The sequence below is a fragment of the Theropithecus gelada genome, chromosome 9, assembly GCF_003255815.1.
Source record: "Theropithecus gelada isolate Dixy chromosome 9, Tgel_1.0, whole genome shotgun sequence".
Taxonomy (NCBI): Eukaryota; Metazoa; Chordata; class Mammalia; order Primates; family Cercopithecidae; genus Theropithecus; species Theropithecus gelada.
The window spans coordinates 79,561,852-79,587,651 of NC_037677.1; the positions used below are offsets into that span (position 1 = coordinate 79,561,852).

General features: G+C 34.5%; 1 protein-coding gene across 16 annotated transcripts in view; it reads left to right on the forward strand.

Annotated features, from left to right (window-relative positions):
* The window catches only part of PCDH15 (protocadherin related 15), a 1,828,063-nt gene that overhangs the window by 972,416 nt on the left and 829,847 nt on the right, over positions 1–25,800 (forward strand). For all 16 annotated transcript variants that reach the window (XM_025396095.1, XM_025396103.1, XM_025396104.1 and 13 more), the window contains one exon: positions 11,764–11,882. In XM_025396095.1, the coding sequence (XP_025251880.1) occupies positions 11,792–11,882 (91 nt within the window). In that variant the 5' untranslated portion in view covers positions 11,764–11,791. The remainder of the gene's footprint in view (positions 1–11,763; positions 11,883–25,800) is intronic.

Sequence of the window (25,800 nt, forward strand, 5' to 3'; positions counted from 1 at the left end):
ATATGAAAAAGGAGAAAATACCTAGGCAGAAATAACTAGCAACAAATAAAATAAAATGAAATACGGTTATGGTAATAAATACAGAGAGTTAAAAATTAGTTCAGATTAAAAAAAAACATGAAAAGGCCTTGGAATAAAAAAGGTCAGAATGAAATTATGTCTTTCATTTATAAAATTTCTTGCCATGGTGTGTTGGGAACGAAATACTTTTCATTATTGACTTTTGGAAAATTCATAAGTAGTAAAATATTCCTAAAATAATGCCCAACCCCAAGGGACATATAACAACTTATTTTAAAAGTATGGAAAAAATGAAAAACAATCATTAGAATGCCTATAAAATTTAATGTCTGTATCATTGTAATAGGATAAAAATATATAGGCAGTTTGAATTTACTATATAATAGCATAATCTAATACTTAATGTAATAAATTTAAAAATTTAAGTTAGAAAAAATGTGCTCCAGTAATGAACGTACCATACAGAGCGTTGACACTAGGAGAGAGAACGACTACTTTTCAGTTTGGTAATTTGAAATGCGAGGATACACTATAAAATTAGGTGTTTGTAGGAAGAGACTAATGTTCTTAGTGTATTACTCATGAAGCATAGTCTTTGTAAGAGAACTTATTTAAATTTTATTTGCCCCTCAAACATAAAGAACCAACTAATTGTAATATCTTATCATTTACAGATAAGACAGAGTTTTACAATTATAAAATTACGTACAATTGACTCTTGGACAACATGAGTTTGAACTCCATAAATCTGCTTATACATGAACTCTTTTTTTTTTTTTTTTTTTTTTTTTGAGATGGACTCTCGCTTTGTTCCCCAGGCTGGAGTGCAGTGGCACAATCTCAGCTCACTGCAAGCTCTGCCTTCTGGGTTCACACCATTCTCCTGCCCCAGCCTGCTGAGTAGCTGGGACTACAGGCGCCCACCACCACGCCCAGCTAATTTTTTGTATTTTTAATAGAGACGGGATTTCACCGTGTTAGCCAGGATGGTCTCGACCTCCTGACCTTGTGATCTGCCCACCTCGGCCTCCCAAAGTGCTGGAATTAGAGGCGTGAGCCACCATGCCTGGCCTCTACATGAACTATTTTCAATAAAAGTTACAGTTTTCTAGAAAAGTAAAACTCAGCTTTACATTAAAATCCAATCTCTAAGAAATATGGCGGTGACCTTTATGGATTTGTATCATAAATGAAGGGCTTACATGACTACACAATTAGTTATTTTTCTAAGTCAAATTATTCATCTTCACGTTTTGCCAGTTGAGAAGGTTGATCATTTTTTTAATCATGTAGATTTATAAGATAAATGATAAAAGCTTAATATTTATCAACCCAAAGCTTAGAAATATTTGTGAAATGCTTCCTTATATGGATATCTTTCTGTATTAGACTTTGAGTTACTGTTTTTGAGCTGATACTTCTGCAAACGTTCTAGACTATAAATTTGAGACATGATTTTCTTAGTATAACTGGTAAAGTACAAAGAGAAATGAAATGCAACAGTCTACCATTTGTTTCTGAAATTATTAAAGCTTATCTAATGATTTCAATAGTATTGACATCATTATACTAAAAAAAATTCACCATTAGCATTATTTTTATCAACATCAAATGTACAAACTTAGTTCTTGAGATAATTTTACTATTTTAAAATTATTATAAATTAAACAGTTGCAGGTCAGTTGGCCGGAGACCTTACCTTAAAAAAATCCTGCAAAGAAAATAAAAAGTGATGTGTGTAGAATGTTGGTTCTGCGTCTGAATTGATATACTGTGCAACTTTATGATCTCTGGTTAGACTTCATATAATGTGAAGTATAAATAAAGTGTAGAAAAGATATGACATGTGAAATATGACCCCTCTTATAAGAAGAGGGGCAATGGAGGATAAACCTACTTTTATTCCTTCTACTTAAACATGTCACCTGGCAAAGTATTAAAGTTCACATTTTCTACTCTATTCGTGTTAAATAAATGTTATACGTACATGTTAAAAGTACATATTAAAGCTATATAGAAAACAAACATTTTGTTAGTGACAGTTTGTGTTTCCCAATCAGTATTTACTCTAGTATCCATTACATACATGTTAATATTTAAATAAATATTAAAAGTTATATGTTGGCCAGGCACAATATGAAAGAAATACTTTCATATTTCAACCTAAGAATTTGTTCCTCATGTAAGACTTCTCTGACAAGTCACTTCCTCCCCCAAGTATAGGTCAAATATTTTGCGATAATCCTTCTTAGCCTTTCCGTTGGGTTCAGCGAACACATTTCAGTTTATAAATCCTAGCACTTTGGGAGGCTAAGGCGGGCAGATCACTTGAGGTCGGGAGTTCCAGACCAGCCTGACCAAGATGGAGAAACTCTGTCTTTACTAAAAATACAAAATTAGCCGGGCATGGTGGTACATGCCTATAATCCCAACTTCTCAGGAGACTGAGGCAGGAAAATCGCTTGAACCCAGGAGGCGGAGGTTGCAGTGAGCCAAGATCCTGCCATTGCACTCCAGCCTGGGCAACAAGAGCGAAACTGAGTCTCAAATAAAACAACAAAAAAGTTATATGTTTCCTTCTATTACCAACTATATCTAATAAAAATGACATGCTTGGATGCAGCTGGAAACCATCATTCTCAGCGAACTAACACAAGAACAGAAAACCAGACACCACTTATTCTCATTCATAAGTGGGAGATGAACAATGAAAACACATGGACACAGAGAGGGGAACATCACACACTGGAGCCTGTCGAGGGTTGTAGAGGTTAGGGGAGGGATAGCATTAGGGGAAATACCTAATGTAGATGATGGATTGATGGGTGCAGCAAACTGCCATGACACATGTATACCTATGTAACAAACCTACACATTCTGGACATGTATCCTAGAACTTTAATTTTTTTTTAATGACATGCTTTGCTAATTAACTTTACATTGTTTAAATGCAAGCAGATTTAAGAAAAACAAATTAGAAATGTAAATACTACCCATTTGCTATTTCATTAAACATGTGAAGTCATTTCTTAAAATTAGAACTGTTATGAATCTTTTATTCTAAATCTGTCACCTATTTAGAAGACTATTATTTAAAACCTTATTTCCTACCAAGCTATGGTAGCGGCAAAAGCAAGTAAAGTAATATGACTGAGTTATAGTTCAAATTTTATTCAATATAAGAAACAGAAAAGTAGTAACTAGATTTATAGAAAAATGAATTCAATGTATACAATTGATCATATATAAAATAATTAAAATCTCATTATTTAGTGTTTAACTTACGTTTCTTTTCAAAATGTAATTAACAGTATAGAATGCAACTGTTTTACAAAGCTCATTTAGATTGTTGGCAGAATTCATTTCTTTTTGGTTATATGACTGAGGGCTGTTGTCTGGGGGCCATCGTCTGGTCCAAGAAGTCACCGGGAGTTCCCTGGCATATGTCCCTCTCCAAAGGCAGTTTACAATATATTGCTTCTTTACACAGAGCAGGGAGATTTCTCTTTCTCCAGTGTGCTAAGACTCAATTTTATATAACTTAATTGAAACAAGAAAATGACACCTTGTTCTTTATCATATTCTACACATTAAAAGTAAATCATAGATTCCACTGTCTATGGCAGTGGTCTCCAAGTTTTTGGCACCATGGATCGGTTTCATGAAAAATAAATTTTCCACTGATCTGGAGCTGGGAGCAGGAGAGTGGTTTGGGATGATTCAGGTCCATCACATTTACTATACACTCTATTTCTATTATAATAATAATATAATATATGATGATATAATCATACAACTCACCATAATATAGAATCAGTGGGAGCTCTGAACTTGTTTTCTTGCAACTACATGATCCCATCTGGGAATGATGAGAGACGGTGACAGATCGATCATCAGGCATTAGATTCTTGTAAGGAGTATGCAGCGTAGAACCCTTGTATGTGCAGTTCACAATAGAGATTGTACTCCTATGAGAATCCAATGCTGCTACTGATCTGACAGGAGGCGGAGCTCAGGCGGTAATGCAAATGATGGGGAGGGGCTGTAAATACAGATGAAACTTTGCTTGCTCACTCACCACTCACCTCCTGCTCCATGGCCTGGTTCCTAACAGGCCACGGACCAGCACTGAACCCCTGATCTATAGAATAGTATTATATGAGGATTTGATTCATTGTGAACTACTTCAGGTGTGGCTGTCACACTGTTAGACTGAAAACTCTATTTAGACTATTGTTTATTATTAATTCATTCAGTTTTTCTCATAAAGCTGTAGCCACTGCATCTTATAAAGTATGTTATCCAGAATCAGCGCTCATCAAACACTTATGCTATAAATGAACAAATGAATATTCTTAACTTTTATTTTTTGTTCAAATTTTCATCTGTCAATTACAGAAGAATAAAAAGGACTTTACTGTCCTAATTTTAAACTGATTCTTACAAGTTTTAACTAGTTTACCCTTATATAGCCCTCCCAAAGCAGCATAACTAGGAATGCAATGCAAGACTCTCTCATTCCAGAGCCAGGACTTTTATTACATTATATCATACAAGTCACTGGCATTCTCGTATTTTTATGTTTAGTCTCTCTTGACTGACTTAATACTTTTGAATTCTGTGCTGATGGATTTGCCTTAGGAAAATACTCATGTACTCATTAATTTATTCGTGTTTCTTAGAATCTATAATATTCATCAAACAAGAATATTAATCAGAATCATTTTCCTGTGCCAGGGAATGACATCCTACAGAACTGTCTTTCAAGCTTCCTTTTTAAAATTATGCATGCATTTGCTTGAGCATTAAAACTCCATTTTAAATTTGCTTGGTTATATTTTTAAGCTACACGCTCCACTGATGAAATAATATTTGGCCTTCTTTTTTTGTATTTCAGTTTGCTCACTCCTTTCATACTAAGCTTTTTTCCGAAGACTTTTCTAAGAAATAATGAGAAATGTATTTGTCTAAAAGACTAACATTTAGATGAAAGTTCCAAAAACATAGATTGAGTGGAAACCTCAAAAAATTGGCAATTGAAATTTCTTTATCTCCTAATTTGGAATTATTTTACTAAAGTGCCTTGAAATGTATATTCGGTTAAAAAAATTGAAATATAGTGCATGCTCAATAGCAAAGTCATTGTGAGAAAATTGAATAATTTATTTCTGTAGAAGGTTAGTGTCTGACACGCACTAAATATAAAATAAATACTAATTGAGTAAATGTATGTGTAAACACTAAGAAAAATATCCAATATAATAGCAATAGTAAACATACAGATTACATTTCCACTCATTTAAAAACATTTTTGGTGTATTCATATTTTATTAAACCAGCTAGTATGACTATATAATTATAACATTTGGCATGTATCTATTATAGACTAAACTGAATATTAGCTTTTTTCTGTGAAGACACAATCTCTGAACACAAATTAAACAGATTAATTATATTGGTCAGTCATTTGTTTTCTTGAGAAGTAGTATTCCCCAAAAAGAAAACCAGTGTTCCTCCCTGTTTTATTTAAAGTTCTATTATTAAAACCAGAATTTAATAATGAATAGACTCAACAGACATGTTAAGATACTGATTTGAATTTTCCAAGAATTCACCATAGCTGTAGAATAAGAATGCCTGAGCTTGGACTTACCTTCTGTGTTTCACGTGGTTTTGGGAAATATATTTTGAGTTAAATTAGTCTCATTTAATGTTTACAACTGTTGATTACATATTTAAAATGTTTAAAACTGAAATGTAAGACCTTGTAAATGATTGAAGTGATGGCAAGATTAATTCTTAATAATTTATATTCTTAATTTTAAAATTGATTTTCATCAATTTTATTTTATACCACCATGTTTAGGGCAAATCTATATGTAGAGACAGCGTGGACCCAGAAAGCAAATTAACATTTTCTTTTTATTTGAAATGGAGGCTGTCTTGCTCTTTTGCTCAAGCTGGAGTGCAGTGGTGAAATCTCAGCTCACTGCAACCTCTGCCTCCTGGGTTCAAGCTATTCTTCTACCTCAGCCTCCTGAGTAACTGGGATTACAGGTGTGCACCACCACACTCGACTAATATTTTGTATGTTTAGTAGAGATGGGGTTTCACCAAGTTTGCCAGGCTAGTCTGGAACTCCTGACATCAAGTTATCCACCCACCCCAACCTCCCAAAGTGCTGGGATTATAGGCGTGAGCCACCATGCCTGGCCAAATTAAGACATATTTTAAGTTTGGTAGTGAAGGCACATTCAGATGTAGTAGCATGTTAAAAACAAACAAACAAACAAACAAACAAAAAACTGTAAGCCCGAGCAAAGATCTAGTAAGCCTGATTTAGCTGGACCAGGTGGGAGAGGTGCCTTGGACCTCACAGTGTCCTATAAAAACATTGGTTACTTTCCAACCATACCTCAAATTAGCTACAACGGAACCCCTTAAATTTAAATTGCAAACTTTAAAAAAGTGGGAGATAATATCAATATCTACTTATCATTAATGTAAATTTAAATAAAATATATACTTTATATAAATTGTATATGTGACTATGTAACATAAATTTATATATAAATCTATTATGTATAAATGTACTATAAAATTGTCAATAAATATCAATATATTTTTATAGATGAATATATGATATAAATGTATACGTATGTATATTTAGTAAAGAAAAATATAATGTGATCTAGAAGGATGGAATGTATCTGAAAGGCTCTCTGAAATTTTGTTTTCCCAAAGTTCATATTACACATTTTAAAAAAAGAAAAGCTGATTCATCTGGTAATGCTGAAGGGTGATAAGTACTCTCTGTAGTGATGAAGACATTATTAATATTTACCACCATGCTGAGGTAGAAGACAGTTTTCTCTCTAGGCATTTAAGGAAATTCATATTTGGTGTGGTAAGATACAGTGACTTTGGAAAGCCTCATGTTTTTAGTTTGAAGCTGAGGTTGCTTTGAAGGGAAGTTTGCTTTATTCCAGCAGGTAAGTAGCATATGTTTCTCACGAGGAATGCAGAGCAGTGACAAGTTTTAGTTTTATAGCTTTATCTAGATATTGTTATAGATCAGGAGTAACAGTAGTTTGGCTGAACAAACTATTGAAGGGCAGACTGCATATATACAGCTCACTTCACTGTGAGACTAGAGCTTGCTTCATGGTTGTGTATTGGTATGGGGTTTCTTATCAACGTAATGATGGTGTGTTCCAATCTTTGATATCTCAAGAAGATTAGTGTTTATTCACATAGCAGTCACAGACATAGGCTAAAAAATAATTAACATTGTCAAAAATGTATTTAAGAGAAAACTGCTGCGGTGTCAACCGTGGCTGCTTTTGCCATGTGTCACTGCAACCACCCAAGACTCAGGGAGCAGGGATAAACAGAAAAAAGAAGGACCTTTGTGTATTTCCAGTCTTTGGATTTATATTTGAAAGTGAAAGGCAGTGAAAGACCTTTATTCTCCTTCCAAGAGATGAACAGAAATCTGTACTCAGAGTAGTAGATACCATCAAGGATGCTGTCAGGGTTGTCAGAATAGTTACACTTTCACTGTAAAGTTCTCATTCAGTTTTTATCAGATAGCATTTTGGTTGCTTTGTGTAATCTCAGTTCATTTACTGAATGAAAATTATTGTAAAGTGACAATATACAGTTTTGAAATGATAGCTGCTATTTTCATGTCACTTATTACATTTTAACGTGTTATATAACTTATTTATGTTTGTTGTTGGTGGATCTTTATTTTGCTGGAATATAACATCCACGGGAGCATAGAATTATGTCAGCTTTGTTCACTGATATTTCCTAACTGCCTAGAAGAGTGAGTGGTAGCTAGTAGACCCTCCATAAGTGCTTGTTAAAGAAATTAATTTTTGAGAACATTGAATGCCAGAGAAATAAATATGAGATTTATCTTGCAGGAAATGCAAGTGATGTGAAATTCAAAATTAGTATGTTTGTCTTGAATAATTGCAGTATAATATTCTTAAGACTAAGGAAAATGTGTCATAAAATGCGCATGGAATGCAAACCACTTACGTGTAATATTATACTATAATAGGAAACAAACACTTTTCCCCAGTATTTTGAGAAAAGAATACTATTTCTAAGTCATGATTGCAAAATGATAACTTTATTAGCTATATTAGAGTACTGAATACACCAATGTAATTATCTCTTGAAAAACAAGTATAATAATGTATTCATTTATAGGTCACCTACAATTCTTTTTAGAATTGAACATGCTTTGGATTTTTAGAACATAACATTATTGGCCAAGAAATTCTGGAGGAAAAATTTGTCCTCGGGGAACATGGAAAGAGTCTGATGTGGGATTTGTAGTAAAAGTAAAGCACCACCACAGAGGTGTTGCTTGACATGCTTTTCATTTACCTATAGTCACTTAGCAAGATTTTAGAATTCGTCTCCTATAGGACTTTCTCTTGTAATTCTAGAGATTATAAAGCTAGTAACGAAGACAATCTTTTGTCTAAAGCACTTGATCTCTTCCAATTAATTTGATCGCAATCACAGAAGTGCCACTATAGGTTGTCAGTTGATTGTCACAATATTGTGCTAAACATGCTGGTCCTGTAGTCTTTTACACAGTCTCTTTGTGGGAGGTACCTTTCATTATATCTTTGTTTAGAAACTGGGTTTTCTCACGAAGTCAATATGTGTTCTGTGTTTTGGGTGGGTTGACGTGATGAGTTATAGCTTTCTTTCAGGTCTCTGTAAATATTGAGCCCATTGAATTGATTAAAATTTATTTGGAAATAAGGCAGATACATATGAACCAGTAAAAAAAAAAAAAAAACTATAGAAATTATTATTATTCTCATTATTCAAAGACAAATAAGTATAATATTTCCCCTAAAATTATCTCATTCCTCTGGGCAGTAAATGCTGTATCTATTCTAAATTGATTTTTATATGAGTTTTGTCTGTGATGCTTTCAAAAGTATACATATAATCCTCTACAAACATGCAGAGCCATAGATCAAGAGGTTTTGTTTCTGGAGGCATAATAATGGCAGTGGCATTAATGACTTTAAAATAATGATCCATCAGTTATTTTTATCCTGGAGACTGCTCCAAGAAACCAAATTAGCTTCAGTCAGGAATAAAATAATATACCATAATTTGTGAATGCATAATAGTATAAACTAGTATAAAAGAAGTCAAGCTGGCAGGTCAAGGGCCCACACAGGAACACAACTATTACCTTTTGTCCTTTGCTAAGATACTGCTTTTTCTTTAATTTTGTTTTCTAATACATATATTTTCCGGGTTGTATTAATTTTGTTTTCTAATACATATCCTTTCTAATATATATATATCTAATATATATCCTTTGTATTTGTATATGGTTTCTCTTTATATTTTAAAAATTTAAGTAACATTGTTTTATTTGTTAATGTTGTCGTGTTTATTTTTCCAAATTAAAAAAAAAAGATTTGAAGTCATTGTGTATGGAAATCTTAGTAGGGCTATAATCCTTTGAGAAGGGGGTTAAAATGTCTGTCTCTCAGAGTTTAAGGGAAGCAATACAGCAAGCCATCCTAGGCCTCCATATCCTTTGAAAACTTCTGAGCCCTGCGTTTTCTGGGAAATTTTCCAATACTTTTCTCTGATGGAATGAGCAAAAGTATCTTACTCACAGACTTTATGGTCTCTTCAGACACTCACCAGTTTATAACCTTGAGCCAGTCACTTATTGTCTGTGAGCCTGACCTTTCCTCCATAAAATGGGGATAATAATATCTACTTTATAGCCCTTGCTAAAGATAGATTGAGTAAATCTGTATTTAAGACTTTGGAAGTTCCATAAATGCTGAGTCAGAAAGACTCATATTAAGCTTTGGGGGTACTCGTTCTATGAGTAAGTACACAGTGTTAAGCATGTATTTATATTCCCTTACATATTTAATGTTTAAGACAATCTTGTGAGGTAGATACTATTTTATATCCATTATGATAATGAGGAATGTGAGATAAAGATGCTATTTAATTTCTTCAAAGTCATATAACTAGTAAGCTGAAAAGCTTGAATTTAAAAAGAAGCCGCACTCATCCGCTACTCTACACAACCAGTAGCATTGGCCAATTTTATTTTTCTTTTTTTCTACACGTTAGTGTGGACTTGGCATCTAATAGTGAGTTCTTCTTTGGGCTTTCTGTCCCTAGAAATTATAAATGCAGGGGCCAAGCACTTTGCCAGTTAGGGAAAAATGTGGAAGGCCCAGCCAAAAAGAAGGCAGGCTCCTTTTTTATCTTAGACAAAGAAACAAAGAAGAATAGACTTCATTTTAAAATGTGTGTAAGCTGGAGCAGTGATTTTGTAAAGTCAAGAACTGTGTATCCCATTAGTTTAAAAAAGAGCTTACACCTTTAATACAATTTTACAACACTCTCTCTATATATATATTTATACGTGCTACTGGACAAATAAACATTAAACACTTGGCAATAAATCAAAAATAGATAAAATGTAGACAAAAGCAGAATTAAAATCATTCCTTTATACCCTCTGATAAACCTTATCCACAGCTAGTCTAGTGGAGAGAATCCTGGGCAGAAATAGAAAACTGGAGAACTTGAGGAATCAATATTAGGTGCTAGAAGCATTTAGTCTTATAAAGAAGATTGCACAATCATCTAAACACTTGGAAATCACATGAAAATTTGGATTTCTGCCTTCTCTTTGAAAATCAGAAGACCCAGCAACACTGGTTTGCATTCCCACATTAACAACCATTGACAGAAGTTGAGCACCAGCTGGTCTCTTTAGAAAACCTTGTATTGCACAGTTTATCACAGCCTCTACCATCACTGTTGTGCCCTTAGGCTAATTCATTGTTTTCCTTTGTCTGCTTGTACTCTGTAGGCATTTGAGTTTGGAACCTCTGATTTAGAGAAACAGTGTTCCAATTTATAATCAGGGCCACAATTTATAATCAGGGGCATTTTGAGCAATTCTGTGTGGATAATTTCCTAAATTTACAAAGAAAATGAGCATGTCATTCTTTCAATAAGACTTTCTTGTGTGTGCTCACAGGCCACTAATTTCTCAATCAGTTGTTTTCTTTTTCTTTTTTTCTTTTTTTTTTTTTAATTGCTGGAAGATTGAAAAGTAAAACAAGAAAATTAAAATGGAATGCATCCAAATGCTTCCTACAGCAGATGTAGTGAATATTGACAGATTTTCCTTAGTCTTTCCCAGCATAGTTAAGTCAATCTCTGATCACTCTACTAGAAAGGAATTAACGTTTTAATGATAGACTTTTCTACTTAATTGCATAAGACAAATTTTCATTGAAATTCTCATGTAGGATACTAACAACTGGCTTACTATCTTACACTTGTTTGTAAAGTTATGCTGTAGACAACGTAAGTTTAGTTACTCAAAGTGATTAACATTTGAGTTACCCATCAGGTCTTAAATTTTAAAGAGTGTGCTTCTGATACTGTTAGTATGTTAACTTCTCAACCTGCTTGCTGGAAAATTAAATAACAGAAAAGAAGTCTTTCCTTAGAGATTACTTGTCTGAAAATTTATGTTGATAAACAGTTCCAGTGCATTAAACAATTGTGTTACTTCGTTAATGGATAACATGGCACAAGTAATTAACTATGAAGTCATTAAGGCTTTTCTGTGCTGTGACAATTGCATTTACCTGTAACAGATTAATGAACATGTCAAATGTTTCTTTCTACCTCCCCTTATTGCAGATCAGCTTTGAATGAGCTTTGACAGAAGATGTTTCGACAGTTTTATCTCTGGACGTGTTTAGCTTCAGGGATCATCCTGGGCTCTCTCGTTGAAATCTGCTTGGGCCAGTATGATGATGGTAAGGTTGCTTTTAGCTTGATCTTTAGAGGAAGCCAGGATTTTTGTTATTACATTGAAAACACACCACAGATATGAATAATGCTAATTTGTAGTTTATTATTGAAAGGTTAGTATCTCCGTGTAATAATTAACCTTAACTAAAATAAGCTTAGAAAAGTGAAATCGCATGTCCTTTGTTTCTTGGTAAAGACTGCAGTATGGTAGAAGGAATATAGTTTAGTAGAAAATCTAATGCAAGACCTCTGTTTGCTTATTCTTGCTAGGTAAATGCTTAATTGCTATAGAAACAATATTAAACTGTATTTACTAACCCTTGAATATATGCAAACAAAGGTCTCAGACAAAGCTAGAAATACAAAAGACAACAAAATTTGACCCCCCAAAAGGGTCAGAAGTAGCAGTCATAAGTATTTTTGTTGTTGGCACTTTAACCGGGCATTGCATTATTTTATCCCCCACTATTTTTTTTTTTTTTTGGAAAGAATAGAAAAATAAAAAAGATTTGGTATTTGATTTCTTAAGTTTTCCCCTAACAGTCAGTCAGTCATTTTAGAAAGATTTATTAATTTTCAGGTTCCTTAGAATCCATTTAATACATTAAATTTGCTTGCAATGGCCCAATTGTGCCTGTCTTAGATATTTCAATATTGGCAGAATCTGTCTTAGAATATCCTATAATGAGAGTTAGGATATATATATAATATGTTAAATTTGATAGAAGAAAAAAATGGAAAATATTTCCTCCCTAGAAATTTTCTATTCAAGAAAATTGAGTTTTCTTTCTTTCCTGTCTTTCTTTTCTTTTAACTTTCCATTGTTGTTATTCAAGATTTGTTCGGCATTCGTGGTACACAGACAAGCAAACTGGTTGCTCTTAATGGCAGCAAAGGATGTGAATTTATTTTGTGCTTTGCTTGGCTGAACTGATTGATCAGAAGATAGATGAATTAGTTTGGCTTTTTCCCAAACAATGTTCAAGTTGTGCATATATTAAGACATTCCCAGTCTTCAATAATGTGAGAGATAAACTTCTTTGGGGATTTGCAGAATAATTCACAATAGTATTCCCTTTCATATAATTGGCAGCATAATCTTTTGAACACTGCTGCTAGTTAGCACAGTGTTTACTTCAAGTGCATCTGAATTTAACTTCACATCTTTGGCATTTATGGAGATTGTGAATCTGTAGCCTAAAAATGAATTTCAAAGCAGTATGTATAAATAACTGCTATTTTGAAGGAAAACACATTGAAATGAAAAAGAGTTGTGACTCTGTAGTTAAAGAACACATTTTAAATTGTGCCAGAGGAGTAGACTGCAAATCAATGTATTGGTATTACTTTATATAATAAGACATTCTATTTTCATTCTTATTTAGTGTTCCCACTGAGCAGGAAACTATTCACTATCTGTCTGTCTTCACATTAGACATCTACAAACCATGCACTTTTTAGTAATGTAATTTTAGTTAACAGAGGAAATTACTTCTGGTTTAACCTGTAATGCTATAAATTGGTTTTCTTCATAAGCTTGTTACAGTTCTTAGTCTTATAAATATATTTGCATTGCCTCTAATATGAGATTATTGGGCATCACATAGTCAACTTTCTGAATCCCAGTGGAATTTCAGACTTGCCAAGGGATACAGCACCATGGGGCTGACTTTAATATACTATACTCACACAGCTGGAATGCTTTGTAGGGTTTCTCCTCTTGGAAGTGACTCAGTTCTTAGGAATATTGAAGAAATAGGAAGTATGACAGATAAACTTACTTTTTGTATAGTGTTTTATCAGTTTTCTAACTGTGTGTATATTTCACTATTCCTTCCATGCTTGTATCCTCCAATGTGCCTCCAGATATAATGATGCATTCTCTTTCTTTAGGTCTCCTCCCACTTCTTTTTTCTTTTTTGTCTAGACAGAGTCTTGCTCTGTCTCTCAGGCAGGAGGGCGATGGAGCGATCTCAGCTCACTGCAACCTCCAGCTCCGGGGTTCGAGTGATTCTCCTGCCTCAGCCTCCCAAGTAGCTGGGATTACAGGTGCCCACCACCACGCCTGGCTATTTATTCATTTATTTATTTGTATTTTTAGTAGAGATGTGGTTTTGCCATGTTGGCCAGACTGGTCTTGAACCCCTGACCTCAGGTGATCCACCCACCTTGGTTTCCCAAAGTGCTGGGATTACAGGCTTGAGCCACCGCACCCAGACTCCTTTGAATCCTTTATCTCTTTCAAACCTCCCTTAATTAGAGACTCTTTGACATTAGTGCTATTGAATTATTCAGTTATGTATAACTGAAAATGATTTTCATAATTCCTTTCTTTTAATCCATATAAAATCATGAGCCTGTGCCATGCAGGGCTGAAATCAGGACTAGGCAAATCATGACTAACACAAACTAGCACTAAACTGGAATATGTGACATGAATAACTTGAATAAATATTTTTATCCAAATTTTTGGGTTTGCAGGTACATGGTTAGGTTCAAAGAAGGCAGTGGTGATGGTAGTAAACAGAATAGAGACTTGCAAGAAAAGGCCAAAAGGAAAATAAAACTTGTTATAGATAATCTACTTGTTAGATTAGCCTATTATGATTTTATATATGTAGTTACATAAATAGGAGCTTCAGAGAAAAGTGAAGGAAAATATGTTTAAGCTATCCTTAGTATATCCATATTAAAGAATAATACACTTCTGGATTTTAAATTAAGAATAATTTATTCTGCTTTTCTGTGTATTTTTTAATTAAACATAAGGGAGTTGGAAGAAAAAAATGGATTGCTGTTTTAATAAACACTTCATCCTAAAATTGAATATTCTATGATTATCCTTTTGTGTGAAATTATTTATAAGGACAATTTATTATGTGATTATTACTTTTAATAACATGTAACAATATTTTTTACTTGAAAACTTTGGCTAAATTTTGAATCTTTAAAAATTTCTCTTTCAAATTGCTGGGATGATTTTAGACGAAGCAATAAAATTTATAGATGGTCAATTCCATAATGGACATTTCATTTGGTTAATGATTGTAGATCTATACAAGTACTAGTAACATAAATGAGGCTGATAGTATGGTTTTGTGTTTAAAAAGTCAGAATGTAGCTGATAGAGCTACTAGAAAATTAGAGTACATAATAGTTTTATAGTTTATGGTGTATCATTTTGTTATTTTGCCCTGATAAAAGAGCATTAGGGGTGGCTCATGCCTGTAATCCCAGCACTTTGGGAGGTCAACAGGGGCAGATCACCTGAGGTCTGGAGTTTGAGATCAGCCTGGCCAACATGGTAAAACTTTGTCTCTACTAAAAAAAAAAAAAAAAAAAAAAAAAAGAAAAGCGGGGTATTGTGGCAGGCTCCGGTTATCCCAGCTACTTGGGTGGTTGAGGCAGGAGAATTGCTTGAACCACAGAAGCAGAGGTTGCAGTGAACCGAGACTGCCATTGCACTCCAGTCTGAGCAACAAGAATGAAACTCTGACTCAAAAAAAAAAAAAAAAAAAAAAAAGGCATTAGGATTTATGTTGAATTTATCTTTTAATGCATTAATGATCCTGACAATTTTATTTGAACTGGGAAGTGTGCCCTGATCCCAAATTGAGTGTGGGGAACCTAGGAAACAGATCTTCTCGGAAAGCAGAGGAAGCAGGACCCTGTGCTAAATTGTATGTTATGAGAGATTTAAACAGGTATGTAATGCATAGCCATTGTTCGAATATATTTTCCCCAGTTAAGTAAACAAACTAAGTTGTGTGCAGCATTTATGTTGTGGTTTATTTAGTTTTGATTTTGAGGATATAGATAATAATAAAAAGTCCAAATGGACTGGAATGAAATGGTGTCTCATTTTTGTTGTAACTTGCATTTCTCTAACGATTAGTGATGTTGAATGTTTTTTATATGTTTGTTGGTCACTTCCATTTCTTTTTTTGGGAAGTGTCTATGTTCTTTCCTCACTTATTAATGGAGTTATATGTTTTGTTCTTGTTGATTTGTTTAAGTTTCTTATAGATTCCAGATATAAATCATTTGTCAGATATATTACTTGCAAATGTTTTCTTCCATACTATAGGTTGTCTGTTTATTTTGATAGTTGTTTCTTTTGCTGTGCAGAAACTCTTTGGCTTAATTAAGTCCCATTTGTCTACTTTTGTTTTTGCTGCATTTGCTTTTGAGGTATTGTTTATAAATTATTTGCCTAGGCTAATGTCTAAAGAGGTTTTCCTAGGTTTTATTCTATGATCTCTATAATTTTGGGTCTTAAATTTAAATTTTTAATTCTTAATTTTTGCATATGGTGAGAGATAGGAGTGAAGTTTCTTTCTTCTGCGCTTAGCTAGCCAGTTTTCCTAGCACCATTTATTGAATAGGGTGAGCTTTTCCCAATTTTTAATTTTGTCAGCTTTGTTGAAGAACCGTGGTTATTATACATATGTGATTTTATTTTCTGGTTTCCCTATTGTGTCCATAGATCTATGTGTCTATTTTTATGCCAATGCTATGCTGGGTTTTTTTTTTTAAATTATTATTATAGCCTTATAGTATAAAGTCAGGTAATATGATGCCCCCAACTTTATCTTTCTGCTTAGGATTGCTTTGGCTATTCAGGTTCTTTTTTTGGTTCCATATGTATTTTAGAATTTTTTTAAATAATTTTATGGATAATAAATTTGGTACTATGATAGAAATTATATTGACTCTGTAGCTTGCTTTGGGCAGTACAGTCATTTTAATGATACTGATTCTTCCACACAATGATCATGGATATTTTTCCACTTGTTTCTGTCATGTAGTGTTTCTTTCAGCAGTGTTTTATAGTTCTTGTTGTGGACATCTTTTACTTCATTGGTCTCCTTTGTGAAATATATTTCTAAATATTTTCTTTTTTGTGTCTATTGTAAATGAAATTGAGATTTTTATTTGGTTCTCAGTTTGAGTGTTGATCTATAGAAATGAAACTGATTTTCAAGCATTTATTTTGCATCCTGAAACCTTACTGAAGTAGTTTATCAGGTAAAAGAATCTTTTGGAGGAAATATCAAGGTTGTTTAGGTGTAAGATTGTCATTGGCAAACACAGGTAATTTGACTCCCTCTTTTTCAATATGGAAGACATTTATTTATTTCCCTTGCCTGATTGCTAAGAGTGGCCATCCTTGTCTTGTTACAGTTCCCATTCAGTATGATGTTGGCTGTGGGTTTGTCATGGATGGCTCTTATTATTTTGCAGTATGTTTTTTCAATGCCTAGTTTGTTGAGGGTTTTTATCATAAAGGCATATTGGATTTTATTGACTGCATTTTCTGCATGTATTGAGATGATCATATGGCTATTGTTTTTAAAGTTGTTTATGTGGTGAACCACATTTATTGATTTGCATATGTTTAACCATTTGTGCATCCCTGGAATAAAATCCACTTGGCTGTGACAAGTTATCTTTCTGATACACTGCTGGATTTGGTTCACTAGTATTTTGTTGCAGATTTTTGTGTCTATTCATCAGGGATATTGGCCTGTATTTTTCTTTGTGTGCATGTGTTCAATGCTAGGTTTTGGTATCAGGATGATACTGGTTTCATATAATGAGTTAGAGAGGAGTCATTCCTCCTCAGTTTTTTTATTAGTTTATACAAGGTGGTTGCTAGTTCTTTGTATGTCTGGTAAAGTCTGACTGTAAATCTGTTTGGTCCTGGCTTTTTTTGGAAAATTGATTTTTTATTACATATTCAATTTCATAACTCATTATATGTCTCTTCAGGATTTCAATTTCACTCGGTTCAATCTTGGCAGGTTATATGTTTCCAGGAATTTATTCATTTCTTCTAGGTTTTCTGATTTTTGATCATAGAAATGTTCATAGTCTACCATGATTACTCTCTAAGAATCTACATAGACTACTCTCTGAATATATTTTGTATTTTGATGGTATCGGTTGTAACGGTATCAATTGTAATGCCACATTTTTATCATTCCTGATTGTGCTTATTAGAATCTTCTCTTTTTGTTCCTTGGTTAACTTAAATATCAGTCTTATCAATTTTATTTATCCTTTCAAAGAAACACCTTTTCCTTTGTTAATATCGTGTTTGGTTTTTACAGTCTCAATTTCATTTAGTTCTGCTCTGATTTTTGTTATTTCTTCTGCTAGCTTTACATTTGGTTTGTTCTTATGTTTCTAGTTCCCTAATGTGTGATATTAGGTTATTAATTTAAGATATTTTAATCATTTTTATGTAGACATTTAGTGCTTTAAACTTTCCTCTTAACACTGCTTTCATTGTGTCCATTGTATCCCAGAGGTTTTGGTGAGTTGTATTTCTATTTTTATTTATTTCAACTTTTCTTATTTCTGCCTTAATTTTCTTATTTAGCCTAAAATCATTCAGTAGCAAGTTTTTCAGATTCCATGGACTTGTGTGGTTTTGAGAGTTTCTCCTGACATGTGTTTTTTGTTGTTGTTGTTGAGACAGGGTCTTACTCTAGTACCCAGACTGAAGTGCAGTGGTGCTATCTCGGCTCACTGCAACCTCCACCTCCCAGACTCAGGCGATTTTCCTGCTTCAGTCTCCTGAGTAGTTGGAATTACAGGTGTGCACCACTAACATCTGGCTAATTTTTGTATTTTTTAATAGAGATAGGAGTTTACCATGTTGGCCTTGCGGGTCTTGAACTCCTGACCTCAAATGATCTATCCAACTCAGCCTCCCAAACTGCTAGGATTACCAGCATGGGCCACTGTACCCAGCCAATATATATTTCTAATGTTATTTCCTCTGTCATATGAGAAGATGATTGACGTAATTTTGATTTTTTTGAAATTATTGAGACTTGCCTTAAATCCAAGTATTTGGTTAATTTTAGAGAACGCTCCATGCACAGATATGAAAAATGTATACTCTGTGGTTGTTGCATGGTATGTTCGGTAGATGTCTATTACATCCATCTGATCAAGAGTTCAATTTAAGTCTGGAGTTACTTTGTTAGTTTTCTTTTGCCCTGATAATCTATATGGTGCTGTCACCAGACAGATTATATAGTTAATAGTTGTTAAATACTTCAGCTATTATTGTATGACCTTCTTATCTCCTTTGTTAGATCTAGTTGTTTTTATTAATCTGGGTGCTGTGGTGTTGGGTGTGGATATTTAGGATGGTTAAATCTTGTTGAATTGAACCCTTTACCATTATATAGTATCCTTGTCTTTTTTTTTTTTTTAACCTTTCTTGATTTAATATCTGTTTCATCTGATACAAGAATAGCAATGCCCGATCTTTGTTGTTTTCTATTTGTGTAGCACATCATTGTGCACCCTTTACTTTGGGGCTGTGGATATCATTACACGGTAGGTCAGTCTTTTGAAGGCAGCAGATTGTTGGGTCTTGCTTTTTCATCCAAGTTGCAAATGCATATCTTTTATGTGGAATATTTAGGCCATTTACATTCAAGATTAATATTGACATGTGAGGTTTTGTTCCTGTCATATTGTTGTTAGCTAGTCACTTTGTATATTCAATTGTGTAATTGCTTTATGGGATCTGTGAACTTTGTACTTATATGTGCTTTTCTGGTAGCAAGTATTATCCTTTCATTTGCATGTTTAAGGATTTCTTGAAGGACCAGTCTATGCGTGAACATTTCCCTTACCATTTGCTTGTCTAGGAAAGACTTTTTTTCTGCTTTGTTTATGAAGCTAAGGTTGGAAGGATATAAAAGTTTTGGCTGCCATTTATTATATATATATATTTTTTTCTTTTAGAAGGCTCAAAATAGACCTCTACTCTCTTCTGGCTTCTAAGGTTACTGCTGAGAAGTCCACTGTTAGTCTGATGGGACTATATTTTGCAGATAATTTGATACTTACTGAATAAGATTTTTTCTTTAGCATTGACTTTGGATAGTCTGATAAATTTATGCCTTAGTAATGTTCATCTGTCTAATATCTTACAGATATTCTCTAAATTGTTTATATCTGGATGTCCTCCTCTCTGACAAGAAGAGGAAAATTTCCCTCAATTATTTTCTCAATTATATTTTTCATGTTTCTTTCCTTTTCTTCTTCCTGAAGAATTCCTCTAAGTACAGATTTGGTTGCTTTCCATAATCCAGTATTTCTTGAAGGATTTATTCATTTTTAATTTTTTTTTTAATATTTGTCTGACAGGGTTAATTAAAAAAAAAACAGTCTTCTGCAGGGTTTAGTGTATTGTTAAAGCTTTCAACTATGTTTTGAAATTCCTGTAGTTAGTTTTGCAATTCATGAATTTCTATTTTTTAATACAGTTATTTTGCCTTTTATAACCTTCATCATTTTTCTGATTGAGATTCCTTGCACTCCATACTTTGCATTCTTTATCTGTCATTTTAGAATTTTCATTTTGATTAGAATCTACTGTTAGAGTGCCAGTGTAACCCTTTAGAGATGTCAAAACACTCTACCTTTTTATACTGCTAGAGTTCATGCACTGATTCTTCCTCATCTAAAGGAGATATCACTTCTTATTTTCGAATTTTATATCATTTAGGTAAAGCTTTAAATTTCTTTTTATATATTTTTATTTTTCCTTTAGGGAATGACTGTGGTTTATGTTATGATGCATATGATATGCTTTGTTTTGAGGTGCTTTCAGTGTGCCAAAGTTCTATATGGGTTCTTTGATTGTGGATAATCTTTGTATGGTGACTTTCTTAAATGTTGCCTGTTGTTGTGATGTGTTAGATGTGTCAGCTGACACTATCTCCTGTGAGGCTGAGAGTACAGAGGTCTCAGGAAGCTTATCTTATTCACTAGCCCTATGCCTTTCTGAGAACAGGTATTCCATTTGGTGGTGCAGTTTATTTTCCAGTCCAGTGATGTCACTTACACATAAGAGCCTGCTCATTCTCTGGTAGCTCAGTAATGACTAGAGGCACCCACCCTGGCAGGTGTAGCTGGTGAAGATCTTGTTGGGCTGTGGCGATGTTTCAATGGAAGGGGGTTGGAGGCCTATACCGGGTCCTCATCCTAGGCAGGCAGGAATGTGATCTGCTTCCCCATCATGCCCCTGTTGCATTTTGCTCATGACCTGCAGTTTAAATATACATTGTTCTTTGACCCCTGGCTATAGTGCAGCTGGAGATCATGTGTATGCACCTCCGGCAGCTACCAACAAAATGGACTCAGGGCAAATCCTCTTCCCCAAGTTCATGACAGACAACTTTGTAGCTTGTCTGCCTTCAGTTACTGGGACACTTTTTCTTTGTATAGAAGGGGAGACATGGGTCTCACCCTTCATGAAAGCCTCTGTGGCAGGGGCTCACTTTGAATGGAGGTGTAGCTGTTGTGAAAAACCCTGGAAAAATGTACTCCAATTTCACAAGGGATGGCCCTTATCTGGTATTCTCTGCTGTGTCTACAAGAGTAGACGGGAGGAGCAGAAGATGACTACCTCTCCATATCCATTCCCAGCTGCTGGTGCCGCTCCCTTCAGTGATCTGTGTCACACTACATTTCCTTTCTCCCAAGGCAGGCTCTGGAGGGATGTGAACCCCCATTTCCTATGGGTAGGCCACATTGAGGGTTACATTACCAGGGAGCCACAGTTCCTCAGGGACTCTCTGTTTCCCTTTGATTGTTGATGTCAGAGCAGGTTATGGGGTATGTTTGCAGGGGATCTTGTGATGTGGTAGCTCAGTGACTGAGGTTCTACAGGCACATTAGTGGCCCTCTATGTGTACACAATATTACAGCACTTGACATCTCAGTTCAGGCCTGAGAAGAGTGTGGGCACCCCTGTGTGAGCTAACAACATGGATTTCTGTCTTTGGGAATTTTCCAAATTGCCATGGATAGCATTGCCCAGAATTGTGAGGGTAGAAGGACTCTCTAATAATTTGATGTTCAGCAGGTTGTTGCCAGGGTGAGGGGAATAGAGAAGCACCCCCACCTATACTTTTATTGAGTCTCTAAGTTCCTTGGGGGTCAATCTCTGCCAGACTCTTCCTTCCTCTTTCTTTTTCTGTACCCCAGCTTCTTCCTGTGGGTTCTCTGATGGGTCCTGGCTGTCGCTTGACTGTTTTACATTCAGATCATTACCATTAACCTGTAACTTTGATCTTTCTGAGAACTAGCATCCAATGTCAGTCAACCATCTTGGAAAAACAAAGAAATAAACAAAAACTTTGACTGTATTTTTATTCTGAGAGGTTAAATTCAAGTTTTAATAGTAACTACTTTGATTTTCTTAGATGGTGAAATCTTGAGACTGTGTCTTTTTTATTGGAAGCTTTGTAAGCTATTACATGTATATGTACATTTTCTAGATTACATACCATATGTGCCATTTAGAAAGGGATGACAAGAAATACCATTGTTACTTTCAATGTTAACTCCAATAATTTTTTCTAAACAATCTCAATGTTATTTTCATATGAAATCTCAGCGGTGTCTTTTCATTAGGTTGTACCAAGACTAGCATTTCGTGTCTTCATGTTTTTCTGAAGGTGAGTAATCTTGTGGATCCTTGTGTCTCCAAAATGGATTTGGTTGTAGGATAACAGTTTGAAAGCATATATCTTTTCTTGCTTTATAACAATTTTCTGGTAATCAGGTTCAGAAATATAAACTCTGTGACTTCTCTAAGTTCTGACCTTGTGCCTTGAAGGATTACTTCAATAGCTTCTCTGTATTCCAGTAATAGACTCTGTTAAAGCCATGTGTATATCCTGGAAAGCAACAGAACTAAAAGAGAGAGAAGAAAAAAGGTACTGATAAATAGAAGCCCATTTCATTGTACTTAGAGGATTCTTTTCTGCTAACACACACACACACACACACACACACACACACACACACACCCTCACCACACCCACGCCCCACTAAACCCACACCCCTTACCCAAAGATGTTATTTCTGAGGCAACTTAGAATATGCCAGTATTAGTGCTCAGACGTTCTTATTTGTCCTGCTGAGACAGGGAAAAGAAATAAAAGGTCTAATTCAGATTCCAGGCAATGCATATAAAATCAATAATACCTGGTAAGGTGGATGCTTGTCTTTGTGGTTCTAATAATCTGAAAATTTTAGAATGATTGAAAAATGCCCACATTCTAATTATATGAAAAAGCAGAACTCATTTTAAATGTTCTTTATAAAAATTGAAGTTGAGCAAAAATGTAATTATAAACTTGCTTGGCTCTGAGTCATCAATGACTTATACAATCCATAATAGAGATTTTTTTGTTGTTGTTGGATGTTCTGTCACATCTTTGTATCTGTTGCTACCACTTCTTCACGAATTCCCTTAAGCTCTGCAATTTGGTTTTTCTTGTAACTATACTGAAAGTGCACTCTCTATAGCTTCCAGTAACTACTTCTTTAGACAAGTACTATAATTTTGTAGCATTTCAGCAAACAGCATTATTGATTTACCTTTCCTGCAGCTTTCTTTTTCTCAGAGGTTCTCTGTACTGACCTTTTCTGAGTGTCTCCCTATCAGACTTCTACTCCATCTTCTGGTGAATATACTACTTTTTACTTTTGTCTGATTTTGAAATTGTCTCACTCTCATTTTTTTTTTCCCATAAGGGACTATCTCCTATTATAAACACATTTGGATATATTCTGAACAATTTAATAACATCATCTCCTTTGCAACTGTCTACTTTCTCTAACTTCTCGTTATTTAACTGGCTATCCACTGGATGTGGTTGGTGGTTACCAGAACCTGATGAGTAGAGTGAGCAAGGAGATGAGAAAGGAGAGCTCTTGATCAAAGGTTATAACATTTCAGTTAGAGGGGGAATAAGCTTCAGTGATCTATTGCACACAATGGTGACAGTAATAATATTGCATTGTGTGTTTCAAAATTACTAAAAGAATAGATTCTAAATGTTTTCATCCTAAAATGACAAGTTTAGGAGTTGATAAATTTGTGCATTAGTATATTTAATCATTTCACAAGGTAAGCATATATCAACACATCACATTGTACCCCAAAATATGTAATGTGCACAATTATTTGCCAATTAAAAATTTAATTAACTAATTAACTGATAAAACATTTTGGAGAAGAGATGATCAGAAAATGTTTGCAGGAAGAATTTTGAGTTTTCACGTAAGGAACTTGAGAAGCATATGGAAATTTCAGGAAAAATTTGAAGAAGACTGAGTTGGTGCTTTTAAGATATGTATAGCTATCTGTTTGCAGCAATGATGATCATACACGCTGTAATATGAACCCAATCACACAAGGTTAGGTATTAAAGAATCCAAAGGTAACAAAATAGCATGTACTGGACGGTTTTGATCCTGATCCAGTTTTCTAAAAGTATACAATAGCAGAAGTCATTACCTTAGGTTTACAATATCCTCAGCAGCCTTTACCAGATCCTAATATACCTACACCAAACTTTGAGAAGCAGTAGAGTGTGGTGGTTGAAAATACACAACTTTGGTTTGGACTGCCTAGATCTGAGTCCTGGCTCCAAATCTCTGTAGCTCTGTGGGTATGGTAAATTACGCAATATCTCTTTGCTTAAATTTCCATGTCGATAACACATGGCTAGTAGGAATACTTACATTATAGGAATATTATGAATGTTCAATTATTTAATATAAGGGGCTTAGATAAATAATGGTCACATGGATACTCTGTTACCTGTTTTCATCATCATTGTCATGAAAGGTAACAGTGTTAGATAAATGAGCTCTTCTACTTAACCGATATGTTATCAGAGTCAAGCTACTTGATCTAAGTCATCTGTTCTTGTTTATAAAATGAGGAAAATGGTACTACCTATCTCATAGGGTTATCATGAGTTCAAATAAGACAAAGCATACAATACATATGTATCATTTTCTGGTACATCAGACATAAAATTATAAGAAAAATATATAAAATATGTTTTGTTTGTATTCCTAATAAAACAAGATTTTTGTTAGGAAGTGGCAGAGATTAGGCAGATTGTCATTTTCCTACCATAGGATTGAAATGTTTATTGGAAACAGAGATAAAAGCTTTCCTTTTGCTAGGAATGCCATAATTAAATACCACAGACTAGATGGCTTAAACAACAGGAAATTTAAGCACTTCTGGAGACTGGAATTATCCAAGATTAAGGTACTAGTTGAGCTCGTTGCCTCACAGTCCTCACTCCTTGGCTTTCAGATATCTACCCTGCCTCTTCACATTGTTGCCCTTCTGTACAGGCACACCCATGATGTCTCTCCTTGTGTCCTAGTTTCTTCTTATAAGTTTCACCTTAAGAGACTCATTTTAATTTATATCCAAATATGGTTACATTCTGAGTTACTAGGGGGTAGAGGTTCAATATATGAATTTTGGGGGGAACACAGTCTAGCCCATAACACTGAAATAGAGATAGATTCCAGTTAGGTATGCCTGTGAGTCTCAGTTCTTTGATACTGCAGGGTCTTAGGCATATAGCTTTTATCAGACCCCACCTGCTGTGGAGGACAGAGCTATTCCAGTTGTCCTTGCCCTAATTCAGTTGCCTTAGTCACTGAGCAATGCAGAGGTCTCAGATGCAAGCCTCTGTGACTCCAGCTGAGTCCCAGGATTGGAGCTAAGAATGGACACAGACGACAAGGCAAAACAGCAACTGAAAATCTCAAAGAAAGAGGAGGGAAAGAAAGGTCCTGAAAGTAGCAGGTGTGAATAGAAGATAAAATGTGACCAAATAATTCCTTCAAAGCAGAATGACTGTTGAGATAAATCAGACAGTACAAGGGAATATGTCATTTTCTGTCTACATTTACTCCCTTTTCCTAGGACGGCTTAGTCCTAGATTATTCAATGAAAATTGCAATTGGACATTAAATTCCTTGCACATAAGAACTGGGAAGGTAGGTGTGGTTTTGTTGTCATTGAAATCTTGTAGCTTAGTTCATATTTGTTGTTTCATATGCATT